Source organism: Suricata suricatta, chromosome 8, assembly GCF_006229205.1.
Source record: "Suricata suricatta isolate VVHF042 chromosome 8, meerkat_22Aug2017_6uvM2_HiC, whole genome shotgun sequence".
Classification (NCBI taxonomy): domain Eukaryota; kingdom Metazoa; phylum Chordata; class Mammalia; order Carnivora; family Herpestidae; genus Suricata; species Suricata suricatta.
Genome location: NC_043707.1, coordinates 16,011,783 through 16,029,029, shown reverse-complemented (window position 1 = coordinate 16,029,029; position 17,247 = coordinate 16,011,783). Strand labels below are relative to the sequence as shown.

General features: G+C 47.7%; 1 protein-coding gene across 3 annotated transcripts in view; it reads right to left on the bottom strand.

The window, feature by feature from the left end:
* EEF2K (eukaryotic elongation factor 2 kinase) overlaps window positions 1–17,247 on the bottom strand; it is a 61,885-nt gene that overhangs the window by 27,883 nt on the left and 16,755 nt on the right. The window contains exons 1-2 of one of the 3 annotated variants that reach the window (XM_029947518.1): window positions 5,292–5,481; window positions 2,723–2,823 (exon numbers count right to left, since the gene is read on the bottom strand). In XM_029947518.1, the coding sequence (XP_029803378.1) occupies window positions 2,723–2,787 (65 nt within the window). In that variant the 5' untranslated portion in view covers window positions 2,788–2,823; window positions 5,292–5,481. Of the gene's footprint in view, window positions 1–2,722; window positions 2,824–5,291; window positions 5,482–17,247 lie in introns of those variants that run through there. The other 2 variants (XM_029947517.1, XM_029947516.1) reach the window with 2 other exon arrangements.

Here is a 17,247-nt window from a genome sequence, read left to right as displayed (position 1 = left end):
AGGTAAAGAAAACAGTCTACCCACACTTCCAAATAAGACTGAAGACTGAGGGGGCGCCTGGGCGGCTCAGCCGGTTAACCATCCGACTTCGGCTCAGGTCATGATCTCACGGTTTGTGGGTTCGAGCCCTGCGTCGGGCTGTGTGCTGACAGCTCAGAGCCTGGAGGCTGTTTCGGATTCTGTGTCTCCCTTTCTCTCTGCCCCTCCCCTGCTCAAGCTCTGTCTCTCTCTGTCTCAAAAATAAATAGACATAAAAAAAAAAAAAAAAGCCTGGGAAATTTCCCTGAATATTTTAGGAAAAAAAAAAAAAGACTGAAGACTGAGGGTGCCTGGGTAGCTCAGATGGTTAAGCATCTGACACTTGATTTCGGCTCTAGTCATGAGCCCATATTTCGTGAGTTCCAGCCCCACCTCGGGCTCTGTGTTGACAGTGTAGGGCCTGGTTGGGATTCTCTCTCTCTCCCTCTCTCTCCCTCTCCCTCCCTCTCCCTCCCTCTCCCTCCTTCTCTCTCTCTCTCTCTCTCTCTCTCTCTCTCTCTCTCTCTCTCTCTTTGCCCTTCCTTGGCTCATTCTCTCATTCTCTGTCTTCCTCTCAAAAATAAATAAAGACTGAAGGTTGAGAGGCACCCAGAAGCTGAGGGAGAGGGGGGATACGGGACGTTGGAAGGATCTCATTTGTCCTTCACAACCACTGACACCATAAAGGTCAGAGTTGCTCAAAGTTCACTGAACAGTCACTATCTGTGGGGTGTTTCCACAGATCTCTTCAGTTAAACTCCGCAGCAGCTCTATGAGATTGGCACAATTATTGTGCCCACTTTCCAGATGGGGAAACTGAGGCTCGAGAGCCAGCATCAGACCCAGGTCAGTTTCAACTGGAACCTGCGTGAGTGAAGAGGAAAGCTGTCCCAATAAAGGGGTGGCTGTACCAGAACTCTTTAAAAACCAGGAAGAGAGGAGGAAGCCCTCCAGTTTAGAAATTATCTAGAGATTCCAGCCATCAGTGCCTGAGCTCCTGTGCCAGCAGTCACTTCAGTTGGGAAACAAACAGTCTGACCTGATCCCTGGCCCCCAAGGAGCTCCGGACACACAGAGCTGGCCCAGCATGTGGGGCAGGCGTTCCCAGGGGTTTCCCTGGGTCGCCTGGTGTCCTCAGCCTGGAGGCTATGTGTCACCAGCCAGTCACCACAATGGCCTTACAGGCAGGCAGGAACAGAGTCCATACCCTGCCCCCCTGGGACCCCCACAACACGGGCCGTGGCTGCCAGCACAGCCCCCAGTGCCTGACAGGAGGGGGGCTTCCAGGGGTGGGGAGGGAGGGCATGCCAGGCCCTAAGCCATCTCCTCACAGGGTGGGAGCAGGGACACGGTGCCGCAAGACGTAAAGGGCTACGCTGTTCCTGCCTGTGTGGTACGTGATCTAGACACATCAGAATCAGAGCAAAGCTCCCTGGCACACGCCTGATTCAGAGAGGGGCATGTAATCAAAGCCAGGCCAACGGCATTCCATTATGGAACTTTTGCTTAAAAAAAATTCAAGAAAGAAAAGATCCTCTTCTATTGGGTAAAATGAAATATGAGGCCCTCAGGGAATATCTGTACTACTGATAGAAGAGAGCCTATCTGAGGTCCAAGCACAAAGCATCCCTGGAACACGTGGAACCAGCCATGCCTGAAGTCCGCATGCGCGAGCCAAACATCCCCTTCCGTGCTTAATGCTGTGAACTGGGTTTCTGTCTCCTGCATCTGAAACAGAGTTCTGATGAAAGACACTGAACTGAGCGTCAGAAGCCTAGCTTATTAACTGCATGGGTGACCCTGGGCGAACCTCTATTTCCCCTGCAGCAATTATGGGAAGTCAAGGTGTTGGCTTAGAGGATTCAGACCGGAGGGGTCTACAGAGGTCACGGGATGGGGGTGGGGTGCAGCTGGGCTCCGAGGCAGGTCCAGGAGCCCTTGAATACAATGAACAGAATTAGACATATGTGTGCAACTTTCTGAGAGGGTGCTCATCAGATTCTCAGAGTGGTCCCAAACGCTTGATGTGATTCGTACTTCAGGTTTTATGAGTGAATATATACAGAGGGCTTCAGCCAGCACCTGTCTCGTGGATTCCATACATAAGGGCCACTGTCGTCATAATTATACCTAATGGTGGTTTTTGCTATTGTTTTTCTTTCTTCTTGAAACCCCCTAACATAACTTTTCTCTCCCTCTGCCTTTTCGAGTAGGAAATCTAGATTCTCAGAGCTCCATTTTGTGAATCTTCCTGGTGCCAAGGCATCAAAAAGCTGGCATGCTCTCTCATGCATTCTCCTTCCCTTTGGTGGCAACTGTAGGGGCCACGTGATGGGACAGTGGAGCCACAAGATGGGAGTAGCCTGGATCCCTGAGCGGCCCCAAGGGTCCTGGGGCTCTCATCCAGCTTCACTCAAGTGGGAAGTACACCTTTGCTGCATTGAGCCTCTGACGTATTTGTTACTGCAGTGTGGCTCAGCCTTGCTGAAGGATACACAGGACCACGCTGAGGAGGAAATGAGATGATGAGCAGCCCCATAAGCATGAAGAAATGCTCAAACATTGGCAAATACTATTATTAGGCCCTTCTCCTTGACCTCCAAGGGCATGTAGGCCTCACTGATTATGAGCAGAAGCAGGACCCATACCCCCAAGGACTCCTTGAAGCCTGGGGCCACAGAGCACACCCAGAGAAGCTGCCAACCTGTGACGTATGGCACATTCCGTGGCGATATCCTCCAGGTGGAACTCAGCCCAGGGGTCAGGCATGTGCTTGGCCTTCTCAATTGCATGCTTCCAAGCTTCCTGTAAAAGGCACACGGAAGTGTTAGACCAGGGGCTCTGGGGCAGGGCTGTCCAGCCACCTCCCACCCAGTGATTTCCCAGGTGTCTCCCATCTCTGAGGAGGCAGACAGTGTCAGTAGGAGAGAAATACTCCCAAAATACTCTATTGTTCTCACATAGGCATGGTCTTCCCATGGGCAGAAGTGACACATTTTTTTTTAAGTTTTTTTATTTATTTTGAGAGAGAGAATCCTAACCAGGCATGGAGCCCGATGCAGGGCTCAATCTCATGAACCATGAGATTATGACCTGAGCCAAAATCAAGAGTCGGATACTTAGCCAACTAAGCCACCCAGGTGCCCCAGAAGTGACATATCTTAACCATGAAACCAAAGAAGAAACATTATACACAGAGGAAAACACACACCACTTCACCTGTAACCAAAAAGTTGAAACTAAAATAAGACACCAATCCCCTTATCCCTCCGTGTTTGGCCTGGCAAGCATTTTAACGACTGCTCGTAATTACTGCAGGCCAGGATGTGGGGCACACGGGTGCCCTCACACATGCCTAATGGGTCTAAACCTCCGCTTAAGGCAACCTGGCAGTGAACTGAGATGAAAAGATATGAATTCCTTTATTCTGATCCAGAAATTTTACATCGAGAGATGTGTCCTAGAGAAATAAAACCACAAATCTGCAAACATATATATACAAAGCACTGCTGTATGCAAAACCGAATCCAACCCAAATGTCCACCTATGGGGAGTGGTTAAATATACTTTGGTTTTATCCACCTAAAATGCTAAACAGCCCTTCCAAGGGACCGCACTTACCTACTAGGAGGAATTGTGGACCCTATCAGAGCCGATGTCAGCTTTTCATAAATGTATGAATCACAAATACGTCCCACTTTACCACCCTAAATGAAAATCATAGACAGCATACCCTGTCTAAACTCAGAATATCTCCAACCATGCCAAGGATGCGTTGCCTTTACAATCACTTAGTGCTAAGTTCTGGGCTCAGATTAGGAACAGATTTCCATTAGATATTCCAAGGTCCTGGGATGCAGGAAAATTCATTGCACGGAACTGTTCTGCCCACTTCAAACTTTTAGCATCCATGCCCTCCACCTACTCAATGCCTTAGTGCTCCTGCGTTGTTGTGGGGACCAAAAATATCCCCCCAAACTTTCAAAACTTGTTGAGAAACAGGGCTTCTGGGAACTCACTGGGAAAGATGATATTATGGCGATAAGGCTGATTCTCAACAGTATCATGACACAACCCATTTTTTGCTTTATTTTTCTTAATTAAAAAAACTTTTAAACATTTTATTTATTTTAGAGAGTGTGAGCAGGGGAGGGACAGAGAGAGAGGGAGACACAGAATCTGAAGCAGGCTCCAGGCTCTAAGCTGTCAGCACAGAGCCTGACGCGGGGCTCAAACCCACAAACCACGAGATGATGAACCTGAACTGAAGTCGGCTGCTTGACTGACTGAGCCACACAGGTACCCCTCTTAATTTTTTAAAAATATTTATTTTTTTGAGAGAGAGAGAGAAAGGGAAAGAGAGAGAGAGAGAGAGAGAGCACGTGTTCACACAAGCAAGCAGGGGAGGGCCAGAGAGAGAGGGAGACACAGAATCCGAGCAGGCTCCAGGCTATGAGCTGTCAGCATGGAGCCTGACGAGGGGCTTAAACCCACAAACCATAAGACCATGACTTGTACTGAAGTCAGATGCTCAACTGACTTAGCCAGCCAGGCACCCCTAAAGTGGGCCTTTTAGGGGCACCTAGGTGGTTCAGTCAGTAAAACATGCAAGTCTTGATATGAGGGGGTATGGGTTTGAGCCCCATATTGGATGTAGAGATTGCTTTAAAAAATAACACTAAAAATCTCATTTTATTGCTTTTACAATCCCAAGGTGGAATCCTTTCCTGTCTCTTCCAAACACTCCTCTACCCACACTGGGTAGCAATTCCTTCTCCCTCTTTCCCTGAAAAACCTGAACCTTGGCCCTGCAGCCTCTTTGCTGCCTCAGTGAGACCAAAACTCCTTTCCAAGCAGGGGCCTGAGCCTCAGGGAGGGGGCGGGATGGTGGGCTGAACCCTGGGAGTGGCACAGCAATTCTAGATTTCCTCACCCGCCTTCAGGATCCCTCAGCCGCTGGGGCCAGCTCAGCTTCCCACGGGCTCAGCCCGAACAGAACGGCACCCCAAGCACGGCCAGGCCCGAGCCTCACGGCTGGGCTCCTGCTCCGAGCAGAAAAGGCAGAGTGGGGGCGCGCATTCACACACACACACACACACACACACACACACACACAGGCGCACACATGGGCCGCACGGGACAGGGCTCCCTCGCTAACACTTTCCAATCTCTCCAAAGTCCAAAAATCAAGCCCAGAATTTCCTTCTTCCAATTTGGAAGTTAATTCACGCTTAAGGAAAACGCTTAGAAAACAGAGAAGACAAAATTCAAACCTGCCGCAGGCCGCCTACCCAGAGCAATGATAGTTAATGCTTCGGGACGTGTTCTTCTCCAGATCCTTCCCGGGCGTGTTTTGTAAGGCTAGAATCACACTGTAAACATAATTTACAGCCTTTCAGGAGCGTGGGCCCATGGGGCTTGGTACTTTACTCAATGCTCTGGATTATCTTCCTGATTCCAAATGTCTGATCTGCTCACCCTAAAAAACCGCAGGCGCTACAGAACGTGAAGTAGAAAGTGGAAGTACTTTCTGACCAGTTGCTCTGAAAACCACCGTTGACAGCTGATGTAAATAGTCTGCAAGTTTGTTCTGATGCATTTGTTAACACACGGACTTAGCATCGGGCCAGGGTCTCCTGCTCCGTTCTGCACTTTACTCTTCTCCACTTACCACAGGGCCTTGGACGCCTTCCCACGCCACATGCACAGGCGGGCTGGGTGGACCCCATTTCCCTAAGACATATAATTGTACAAATGTGCCTTAAGAGATTTCTCAAACCTCAGTGGATGGATATTTGTATTCTCTCCAGTAATTCCTAGTACAGCCAGTCCTGAAGTGAACGCCCTCACATCTAAGTCTCTATGTGGTTGTGCAAGATCTAGGTAGTACATATTTCCTGGAAGTGCCATTGCTGGATCGCATTTAAAATGTAGAAGTTTGGAGTTCTCCAAAAAGTTTCTCCGAAATTATATTCCAAGAGGCAGAGGACACAGCACTTACATTAAAATTTTTTTCACGTTTATTTATTTCTGAGAGAGTGAGAGACAGAGTGTGAGCAGGGGAGGGGCAGAGAGAGAGACAGACTGACAGACAGAATCCGAAACAGGCTCCAGGCTGTCAGCACAGGGTCCGACACAGGGCTGGAGCTCATGAGCTGCAAGATCATGACCTGAGCCGAAGTCGGACGCACAACCGACTGAGCCACCCAGGCACCCTGCACATCACTTACATTTTTAAACACAAACATGACATCATGAATTTGCAAGTTAGCTGTCACAGCTGTCTAAGCAATCCATCATTCGGGTTTATCATTATTGACTTAACCATTCACCTGTGGCTCTCCGCTGTCAGACTTTGAGCTTGTCACTGATTCCTCCCTGTTATAAATAACCCAGCCGCAGACATGTTTGTAACGAAAACAGTTCCTGAATCTCCATACTTAACAAAACGTTAACTCTGCTGTGAACGGCAGAGACAGAGTCTGACCCCTGCCTGTCAAGGAACGTGCAGTGTTACGAGCCTGTCTGGACAGGTGCCTGCTCCATGCCGGTGACACATGCCTCTCCAGTTGCACCTCTCTTAACTGGTGACTCAAATGCTCCCCAAGTCCCCCATTCAATGAAGAGTATCAACAAACTACTTCCTGGGGGCGCCTTGGTGGCTCAGTTGGTTTAAGCGTCCGACTTCGGCACTTCAGCTCAGGTCAATGTCTTGTGGTTTGTGGGTTCAAGCCCCACGTTGGGGTCTGCTCTGATGGCTCAGAGCCTACTTTGGATTCTCTGTCTCCCTTTCTCTATGCCCCACCCCACCTCTCAAAACCAAATAAACGTTTAAAAAAATTACCTCCTGGTTAGAGGCTATGACTCCGACTGAAAAAATAGTCTAGGATAAAAGTATTTTCAGGGGCGCCTGGGTGGCTCAGTCGGTTAAGCGGCCAACTTCGGCTCAGGTCATGATCTCATGGTTTGTGGGTTTGAGCCTCATGTCGGGCTCTGTGCTGACAGCTCAGAGCCTGGAGCCTGCTTCAGAGTCTGTTTGTCTCCTTCTCTCTCTGCCCTTCCCCTGATCATGCTCTGTCTCTCTGTCTCTCAAAAATAAACATTAAAAAAAAAAGAATTTGTGGTCATGTTATTTTATAGGATAAAATGACCTTTTTTCCCAAACCCAGAAAAGAATCATGCCACCCGTGGTTGGCAACAGATGTGTTTAGTGCAACTAACTTTTTTTTAAAGCACAATATAAAAGGTCCTGTCCTAAGATTTTTTCCCTGGACTCTGGTTCCTGCCCATGGCTGACTAACTGGGAAATCTCCACTTCATGGTTTATGAAACTCAGTGAAGAATATTTCAACTCCTAGTGGCCAACTTTTTTCCTGGGGTAGACACATTCTTGTCAGAAATAGCCACTGGCTCACGGGCACCTGGGTGGCTCAGTCGGGGAAGCCTCCAACTCTTGGTTTTAGCTCAGGTCATGATCTCATGGTTCACGAGTTCAAGCCCTGCATCAGCTCTCCTGTGTTAGCGCAGAGCCCACTTCAGATCCTCTGTTCCCCTCCTCGCTGCCCCTCCCCCACTCATGCTCAGGTACACACACACTCTCTCCAAAATAAATATTAAAAAGGAAATAGTCGGGGCGCCTGGGTGGCTCAGTCGGTTAAGCCTCCGGCTTCGGCTCAGGTCAGATCTCACGTTTGTGGGTTCGAGCCCCGCGTCAGGCTCTGTGCTGAGTACTAGCTCAGAGCCTGGAGCCTGCTTCTGGTTCTGTGTCTCCTCTCTCTGCCCCTCCCCCTCTCATGCTCTATCTATCAAAAATAAATAAAAACATTAAAAAAAATTTTTAAAAAAAAGGAAATAGTGGTTCACTGAGGTTGAAACACTCATTACAGTTCAACAGGCCTTTCATGAGCTGCAAATCATTGGTGCACTATTTACCCACCAGGTTAAGGAAAATCCGGTGTTTATGAGAAGTGGGTGCTCTTGGGCACTGAGGGGAGGAGAAGCAGGTACTGCCACCTTTGAGAGGCATCTGGCAGTACCTTCAGTGACTTGTTACCCAGCCAAGCTGATCACCTACTCAGGCGTGCACAGGTGAGCACCCTAGAGAAGGGTCCCTGCTTACAACGCCATATAACGCTCAGGCATTGCCGACAACCTGCCTGTCCACAGGGGGATGGTTCCACACACCTGGCATACTAGTATGCAGCCATTACGAACATCAAAGTATTGGAACTGGTTGGCTCAGTTGGGAAAGCATGCAACTCTTGATTTCAGGGGTTGTGAGTTCAAACCCCACACTGGGTATAGGGATTACTAAATAAATAAACTTAAAAAAAAAAAGATCGGGGTGCCTAGGTGGCTCAGTCGGTTAAGCTACTGACTTTGGCTCAGGCCATGATCTCACGGTTTGTGGGTTCAAGCCCCGCGTCAAGCTCTGTGCTGACAGCTCAGAGCCTGAAGCCTGCTTCAGATTCTGTGTCTCCCTTTCTCTCTGTCCCTCCCCCATTCATGCTCTGTTTCTCTGTCTCAATAATAAATAAACATCAAAAAGTAAATAAATAAATAAAAATTAAAAAAATCAAGATTGTGATTGGACAAAGTCTAAGACTTATTGTTTAGGGAGTAAAAAGCAAGTTGTTGAATAATGCAAGAAGTATGACACCATTTACTGGTAGAAGAATCCCACAAATCAGCATTATGAGCACTGTGGATTTCATTTTTTTTTTTAATTTATTTTGAAGGGTGCCTGGGTGGCTCAGTAGGTTAGGCATCCGACTTCAGTACAGGTCATGATCTCGTGGTTTGTGAGTTCAAGCCCCACGTCCGGCTCTGTGCTGACAGCTCAGAGCCTGGAGCCTGCTTCAGATTCTGTGGTTCCCTCTCTCTCTGCTCCTCCCCTGTTCACACTCTGTCTCTCTCACTTAAAATATTAAATAAATGTAAAAACATTTTTTAAATAAAATTTAAAAAATAAAAATCTATTTTGAGAGAGAGAGCGAGAGAGCAAGCATACAGAGGGGCAGAGAGAGGAAGAGAGAGAGAATGTCAAGCAGGCTCGGCACCATCAGCGCAGGGCTCCATCCCACGAACTGTGAGATCATGACCTGAGCCGAAACCAGGGGTCTGACGCTTAACCGACTGAGCCCCCCCGCGCCCCAGGATTATGAATTTCCAAGGATGCGTGTGTACATGCACAGGCGAGTGTATCTTTGTATAGAAGTACATAAAAGAGGTCTGAAAGGTCCTTTCTACCAACTTGATAAAAATGGCTATCCCCGGGAGATAGGTTTGCCTATGTTGTTTGCATTTTTTTTTACTACGAGAATATTAACATATTGAATACCCTTCCGGTATTGCACTTACAAGTCAAAGTTAACAAACATCACCGGTTTAGGTGATTGTTAAGGCCCTGCCAGCTCTAGCGTTATCTAGTTCTAAAGATCCCAAAAAAATAAAATAAAGATCCGAACTCAGTCGTTGGTGGGCAATCTTCCACAGAATGGGAGCGCCAAGGGGGTTCCTAAAAAGGAAAATATAACCCTGCCTAGGGAACAGAAAAATCGTTGGTTCCTCAGAGCCTGAGAGTACAAAATAAAAATAAATATAATAATAATAAAAGTAACAACATCAAGAAATTTCCTGGAATATGCCAGGAGTGGGGCTGGAAGTTGGGGTATGTGTTTGCAATTTCTTTGGCGCAGAGGATGTTATTGCTCTTGGTCCTGTTTTATATTCTATTCTTAATACCACCAACACGGCAGGCCTCTGGATCTTACACGAGAAAGCATCTGGAAGCTGCCTAAATCCTCCCTGAAACATCAACTGTTTTTCCCCAAGTAGATGTTATAAGATGGCCTTTCCCATCTTAGCTCTGCGTCAGCCTGAGTGCCCCGCCTGGTTGGCAGTAAAGGGTTAGGCGACACCCAGGGACACGTAAAAGCAGGAAGAAGTGGGGAAACTTGCTTGCTAGGGAAGAGGCCACTTCGCGAGGGAAGTGCTGTGTGCCTGCCCCACGCTGGACCACATGCATTTAGAGCTTTCATGCAGTTTCCACGGAACTCAGCATTGGCCATGGCAGCAAACAACTGGAGATCATCTATGTATCCCACAGGAGGAAATGCTTACAGCATCTGGGGTACATCCAGGCTGCCACGGAGCCATTTAGAAAAAAGATGAATTGGATCCACATTTACTAATATGGAAAGATATGCACCATCTCTTGTTTGCCAAGAAAAACTGGTTTCTGAAGACATAGATACATGATCTTATTAATGCAATAGAAGTCCCTATTTATTTAGTCAAGTCTATATTTATAGTGAAATAAAGAAAAGACTAAAATACACACTAAGACCTTAACAGCGATTATATCTGTACTTTCACTGTTTTCTGCAAAGAACATGGATTACTTCCATAAGCAATCACACAGACAACTGCCAAAGAAACATAGCTAAAAGTCCTAAAGAAATCTCTTTGTCAAAAGGAAGAGTTGGGGCTGGTCTCCCGGGCCAGTCGGATTCGGAGCCTGGGCTAGAGAAGAAAGGGTGGGAAGGATGAAAACAATAGCCAGCAAGGAATGCAGTAACATCCTCGAGGGTGGCACAGCGCCCTTGCTTCCTGGAAGCTCCTTCGCAGACAGAATCGCAGCCTGCACCTCAAGGCGGCCTTGCGGAGGGGCAGGTGGGACAGTTCCCCAGTGCACTGGGGAGGGGCCCGAGGCTCACAGAGCAAGGGGGTAACTTGCCTATGGGTCTCCAGCAACCAGGAACCGCAGACCCCGATCTCAGACCAAGCCCATCAAGCCCCAAGTTCTCTGCTCTTGTGCAAAACGGAGAGCCAACCATAGAGTATGATCACATGACCCAGCAATTCACTCCCAAGTATCTACGCAGGAGAAATGAACACGCATCCACACAGCGATTCGTGTAGCATTGTTTGCAAAAGCCAAAAGGGAGAAACTACTCAAATGCACGTCAACAGATGAATAAAACTGGACGCCCGTGCAATGGTTAGTATTAAGCAATAAAAAAACATGAGCACTGACACATGCTTCCACATGGATGCATCTTGAAAACGCTGCACTAAGTAAAAGAAGTCAGACACAAGAGACCCCATGGTATAGAATCCTATTAAATGAAATACCCAGAAAAGGCAAATCCATAGAGATTGAAAGTAGATTAGTGGCTGCCAGAGGCTGGGTGGGGTGTGGAGACTAGGGAGTATTTCTTTTCAGGGCTAATGAAAATGGGCTAAAATTGACTGTGGCTATGTGGATGCAAAACTGAATAAATATACTTAAAGCTGCTGACTTGGATATTTTCAGTGGTTAAATGGTATGTTTTATGAGCTATATTTCAGTGAAGCTGCTAAAAACATACACAAAGTAAAACTGAAGAAGGGAGCCCCAGCACATTTCCATAAGGGATTTGAGCATTACACACATATATGTATATATTTTTTTAATGTTTATTTTATTTTGAGAGAGAGAGAATAAGCAGAGAAGGGGCAGAGCATGAGGCAGAGAGAATCCGAAGCAGCAGCCCAAGGCCAAGGTGGGATCATGACCTAAGCTGAAACCAAGAGTCAGACACAGACACTTAACCAACTGAACCACGCAGGTGCCCTGGACTTGAGCATTAGCATTTTAGCACATGCACAGACTTCAGAAAGAGGAGTCCCTGTGGTCGGGCTTGAATGTCCTCACCCTCGTGCTGTTTTTCAGACACCAGGTCACCGAGTGGCCCTCTGCCCACTGCCAGCATCACCCTCTTTTTCCTTTATCTGCCCACCACCTCATCTTTCTGAAAGTCCAAAGCTTTTTGGACACTGGATGCCTAAGCTTCCCTGTCTGATTCTGCATTCCCAAAGCAGTGGGCAGAGCCCCAAAATGCTCCTCACCTCTGGGTGTGCAGAGCTTCCTGTGGTCACTAGGCAGGGACAGAAGCCCAATGCTGCCAGGGTGGGGCCTCTTGGGGCTCCGATGGGCAGGGATGCCTCTCTTCCCAGTGAGTCATCAAAGGCTGGCATGTCCGTCTCATTCTGGGGTAGTCACTGTCCTCTGACCAAGCTGTCAGAGCCACCCTTAGTGGGCTGAAAAGATGTGTAATCACCAAAGTCTGCCAACAAGGGTGTGGGAAGCAGATGTGCCCAGACAGCGTGGGGGCAGACATGGTGCACCTCTCTGAAGGACAGCTGTCAACGCCCACCCGAGTTCTCCAACATCTCACTCCAGCCATTCCACCTCCGGGGATTTGCCTTGCAGGTGCATCCTGCCTGCACACAACGACATACGCACAGCGATGTTTAAGGAAGAGCTGTTTGTAGTAGCAGAAGCCTGGAAACGACCTTCCCGCCCATACATTATGGGGCTTCCAAACGGGATATTCAGCCATCATAAAACAACAAAATAAGATGCAACCTGCTACCATCACGAAGAGCATCGAGTGATTAAGATCTCAGAGCCTCAGGTTTACTGTCTGCAAAACGCCCATCCTCACAGGACTGCCATGTAGATTAAATGAATAAAGTGTGCAGGGCAGTGCCTGCCCAGCCCACAGTGGCTGTTACGCAATAGCTAGCTGATGCCAGCTCGTATGTGCCAATGTGGGGAGACAGCCGCAGGAGCGCGAGACAGGTCTGCAGGCGACTAACAATCCCATAAAAAAGGGGGGGGGAGGTCATATACATATAAATGCTTACATATGCAAGGAATGTTTCTGGAAGGACATCCCCCAGGGAAGCAGGGATCTGAGGTGGGAAGCTTACTTTTCACGACAGCACTGATACAGTATGAATTCTTTTTACCTTGTATATATATTATTTACGTATTATGAAATATATGCATTTTATAGTAATTATTATTTAGTTTAGTTTACTTATTTATTCTGAGACAGAGAGCACGAGCAGGGAAGGGGCTGAAAGAGAGGGAGAGAGAAAGAATCCCAAGCAGGCTTTGCACTGTCCGCGCAGAGCCCAATGTGCAGCTCAAACTCACAAACTACAAGATCATGACCTAAGTCCAAGTCTGATGCTCAACCTACTGAGCCACCCAGGCTCCCTGAAATATATGCATTTTAAAGTTTGTTTAGCTATACATGTAAGGAGACTTATTACAGCACTGTTTGTAAAGAGGAAAAAAGGGGGGAAACCATGAAACTGTCCCCCAAGAGGGGAACTGGCTAAATAAATCCATGAACATCATGGGATGGGACAGAATTCCCTTTAAAAATGAAATACATGATCTATATGTCTGCATGTGCTGATATGGACGGATCCCCAAGATACTCCCAGACCAGGAGAACAATTTCTTAAAATCAAATTTCCCACTTTACTGAAAAATTAAAAACATATATGCTTATTCTAGAAAATGGAGAAATGACAGAGCAGTAGAAAGGAAATAGAATCACTCCCAATCCAGCACAATCCCAGCCTGTGTGTTGATATACTTCCATCCACGCGTTTGTTCTGTGTGTGTGTGTGTGTGTGTGTGTGTGTGTGTGTGCAGGCACAAGCGAGTGTGTTTTAACAAAGCTATACCTGTACTCTATATTCTGCTATTTAAATTTAACTCCAGAGCAGAAGCACTTTCCCACGTTATGGTAAACTCTATAAACATCCTTGCTTGGCTGCCTGATACTCTATCAAGAGGGCAGCCCCCGGAACAACTCTGCTACCATCCACCCCTTCCCACTCCCTCACCCCCCGCTGGAACTAGGTGGAAGGCCCCAGCCTTGACAGTGACAGAACTGGACTGTTCACAACACACGCCCGGTACCTGCCAGGGTGGTGCCTCTCTGGAGGAACTCCAGGTGGCCATTTTGGTTGAACAGCCCAGGTTGCCATGTCAACAGTAAACAAGAAACACATCAGCTTTGTGGAGTGCCAGCGCAAGTGCGGTTTGGAAAACTGAGCTGCTGTCCCCCTCTGAAGCTGCCACAGGCCACAGGAACACCACAGAGCCTGCTTTCAGTCACCTAGGACGGTGGGCAACGAAGAGGCACAGTCTTGTCCATAAATGGTCATTCTAGCAAGTACAGGGAATGGGAAGCGCAATCAGATACAGTCCCCAGCCTTGCCGGCAGCGGCTGACTCAGGATAACAGACACACACAGAGGTCTCCTATGATCCCCAGGGAAGCGCAAGAGATAGCGGGGCGGGTGCCTTCAAACCACATCCTGAGGACGCCACGCCAACCATTTTAACAGACCAGACCAAGCATCAGTTTAAAGAGGTTTCACGCAGAGGTGCGAAAAGGGAAGCCTATTCCAGGAACAGGGAGAGGTGGGGGATGAACAGAGCCCAGAGGGTCCCCGGGGACCACGAGCGCTCCCATCCTCGGTAAGGATTTTGAACTATGCCTTGCAGAAGTTTTAAAGAGAGGCTATTTATTGCTTTGTTTGTTTGAGGGAGGGGAAGTGACTTGGATGTTTTATTTCTTCTTCTAAAAATGCTGCCTTCTGCACACAAGTATACATATGTGTGGTTTAAAAGTCCTAAATGTTCAGGGCGCCTCGGTGGCTCAGTCAGTTAAGCTTCTGGCTCTAGATTTTGGCTCAGGTCATGATCTTACAGTTTGTGGGTTCAAGTCCCGCGTCAGGCTCTGTGCTGACACCGTGGAGCCTGCTTGGGATTCTCTCTCCCCCTTCTCTCTCTGCTCCTCCCCTGTGTTCTCTTTCTCTCCCTCAAAAATAAATATTAAAAAAAGTCCAAAATATATATCTAATGGAAAGTCTCCCATAGTGACACCCTCTCCCACAGAGAGAATCAGCATTCACTGTTGGATGCAAATTCCTCCACCAGTTTTTGCGATGCTAATACTAAGATATGTGTGTATATTTTTTGATAAATGTGAGATTGTAGTATATTTCAGCTTGCTTTTTTACTTAATGGTATATAAAAAACAGTTAACATTTTTTTGTCCTAATTATGGACCCATACTATCCCTCTGCTTTTCATGGATTTCCTCCCCAAGTGTGTGTATATATATATATATCTTAGCACAGTTTTCAAGTTAAATCACATAGAAAATTCATCTTTGTTTTAATGTAAATACACTATTCCCTTAGGTCCATGGTTTATCATTTAAATAAGCCCCTCTTGGTAGGCCTTTAAGCTATGTCCATTTTTTCTTTATTACAAATAATACTGCAACATCTTTGAATATGTAAACTTGAACACTTGCACAAATACTTCTGTACTGGTTTTTTAATTTTTTTAATATATATTTTTTTATTGTTTTTGAAAGACATGGAGACAGTGCGAGTGGAGGAGGGGCAGAGAATTCCAAGCAAGCTCCAAACTGTCAGCACAGAATCTGAAGCAGATGCAAACTCACAAAACTGTGAAATCATGACCTGAGCCAAAACCAAGAGTCAGATGCTTCACTGACTGAGCCACCCAGGCATCCTTCTTCTCTACTGGCTCCAGACTGAGGTGGGTACCTTCCCATGCGGGCTTTGCGGGGAACATTTGGGGATGCCATAAGGAACCGGGGGGGAAATACAGCCCTTAGTGGGCAGGGCTTAGACCTGCTGACTATCCTGTAATAGAAGGGACAGTCCCACCCAATAAAGAATGTCCTTCCCGCAATGACAATAGTACACCAGGGGGAACACTCGGGCTGAGGATGATTCTCAGGATCCAGTTGCCATCTGAGGTATATTTTTTATTTTAAGAACTAGTGTCAAATGTCCCACAGGGATTTACGTTTTAGGTAAATACTGTCTTTTGTCAAGAGAGCACCCAGAGTGAAGTCAGTGGAGTATTCTTCCATCCCCTCCCTGATGATGAAGTAAGCACCTACTGTGTGCAGAGCACGGCCTCAGGCACTGGAGATGAGTGATAATTGCCACAGCGCCCTGTCCTCATGAGGCTCACAACCTAAAGCCACAGACCTGCAGATAAAGCCCCTCTCACTGGGTCACTCCGTCTGCGTTTCCTTTAGAGGCTTCACCATATTGCACTGTGTGGTCAAGGACTGGCTGTCTGTATCTGGGACCCTTCAGCTCCTGGGCCCTCTCAGTGTCTTCCAAAAAGCCTCAACTGGGCTCAAGGGGTCAGCTGCGGGGTCTGCCCCTCAAGGAAGCCACCAGGATCCTCCTTCCCTAAAGCAGTCCCCTCTTTCTGGACATTCCCCTGCCCCTCAATCCCATGCCCTGGACAGAAATGACTGAGTCAGAAGGAGAGAGAGAATGCCTGACCCAGGCTGGGCCAAGCAGACACTTGCCCCCTGCAATTGGAATGAAAAGTGTCAAGGCTGTCTTCGCACGTGGCTCCATCTGTAATGAGGGGACACTGGGGCTGTAGGGGTCCATTTTCCCACCGTCCGGACTGGAAGCAGAGAAGAATAAAGGAGAGGGAAGAGAGACAGGGAGAGACAGTTCTGCTGTCTTCTGGTTCCTAGACTTGTCCCCTGAGAGACCAGACACTGTCTCCCCCTGGGTCCCCAGAAATACTCCTGGACTATTCTAATGGATACCCTTCTTCCCTTCAGCTGGCATGAGCTGGTTTCTGAGTCACGAGCCCTGAGCTCTCCAGCCCCCACTGGTGCCCGGATTTCCTCACCCGTGGATGCCTCAGGGATCTGCGTTTTCTCCAGCTTCAACGGCCCCCAATGAAAGACAGGAGCACCAGGCTGCTCTCCTGCCCTCCCCATGCCGCCCTCCACGGGGCTGGGTGTGAGTTTCAGAGGCTGGCTCAGGGCAGGAAAAGCAGGGCAAGCCTCAGTCTGACCCCTCAGGGACCCCCAACCTCAGAGGGGACCCACAGAACTATTTCTGGAGCTGCCTGCCCCACAGAGACGTAAGCTAGAACTCTGGCCCTGATAGGAAAAAAAATATTCATCTGTCCAGGAACTAGAATTATTAACTGTTTTTTAAGAGAGCATGAGCAGGGGAGAGGGGCAGAGGGAGAGAGAGAATCTTAAGCAGGCTTCATACTCAGTATAGAGCCCGACGCAGGGCTCAGCCCCATGATGCTGGGATCATGACCTGAGTCAAAATCAAGAATTGAGTCAAAATCAAGAGTCAGATGCTCAACCGACTGAGCCACCCAGGCACCCCTAGAATTATTAATTTTCTAAAAACAGAGAAGAATGGCTCCAATTCTAAATCCCAAAGTGGTAATTTGCATTTTGCTTATGGTACTAACAGATACCTTCTGTTGGCAAGCATTAAATTATATCAGGATAATGTTATTGCATTTAAAATTTTTTCAGGGCACCTGGCTGGCTCTGTT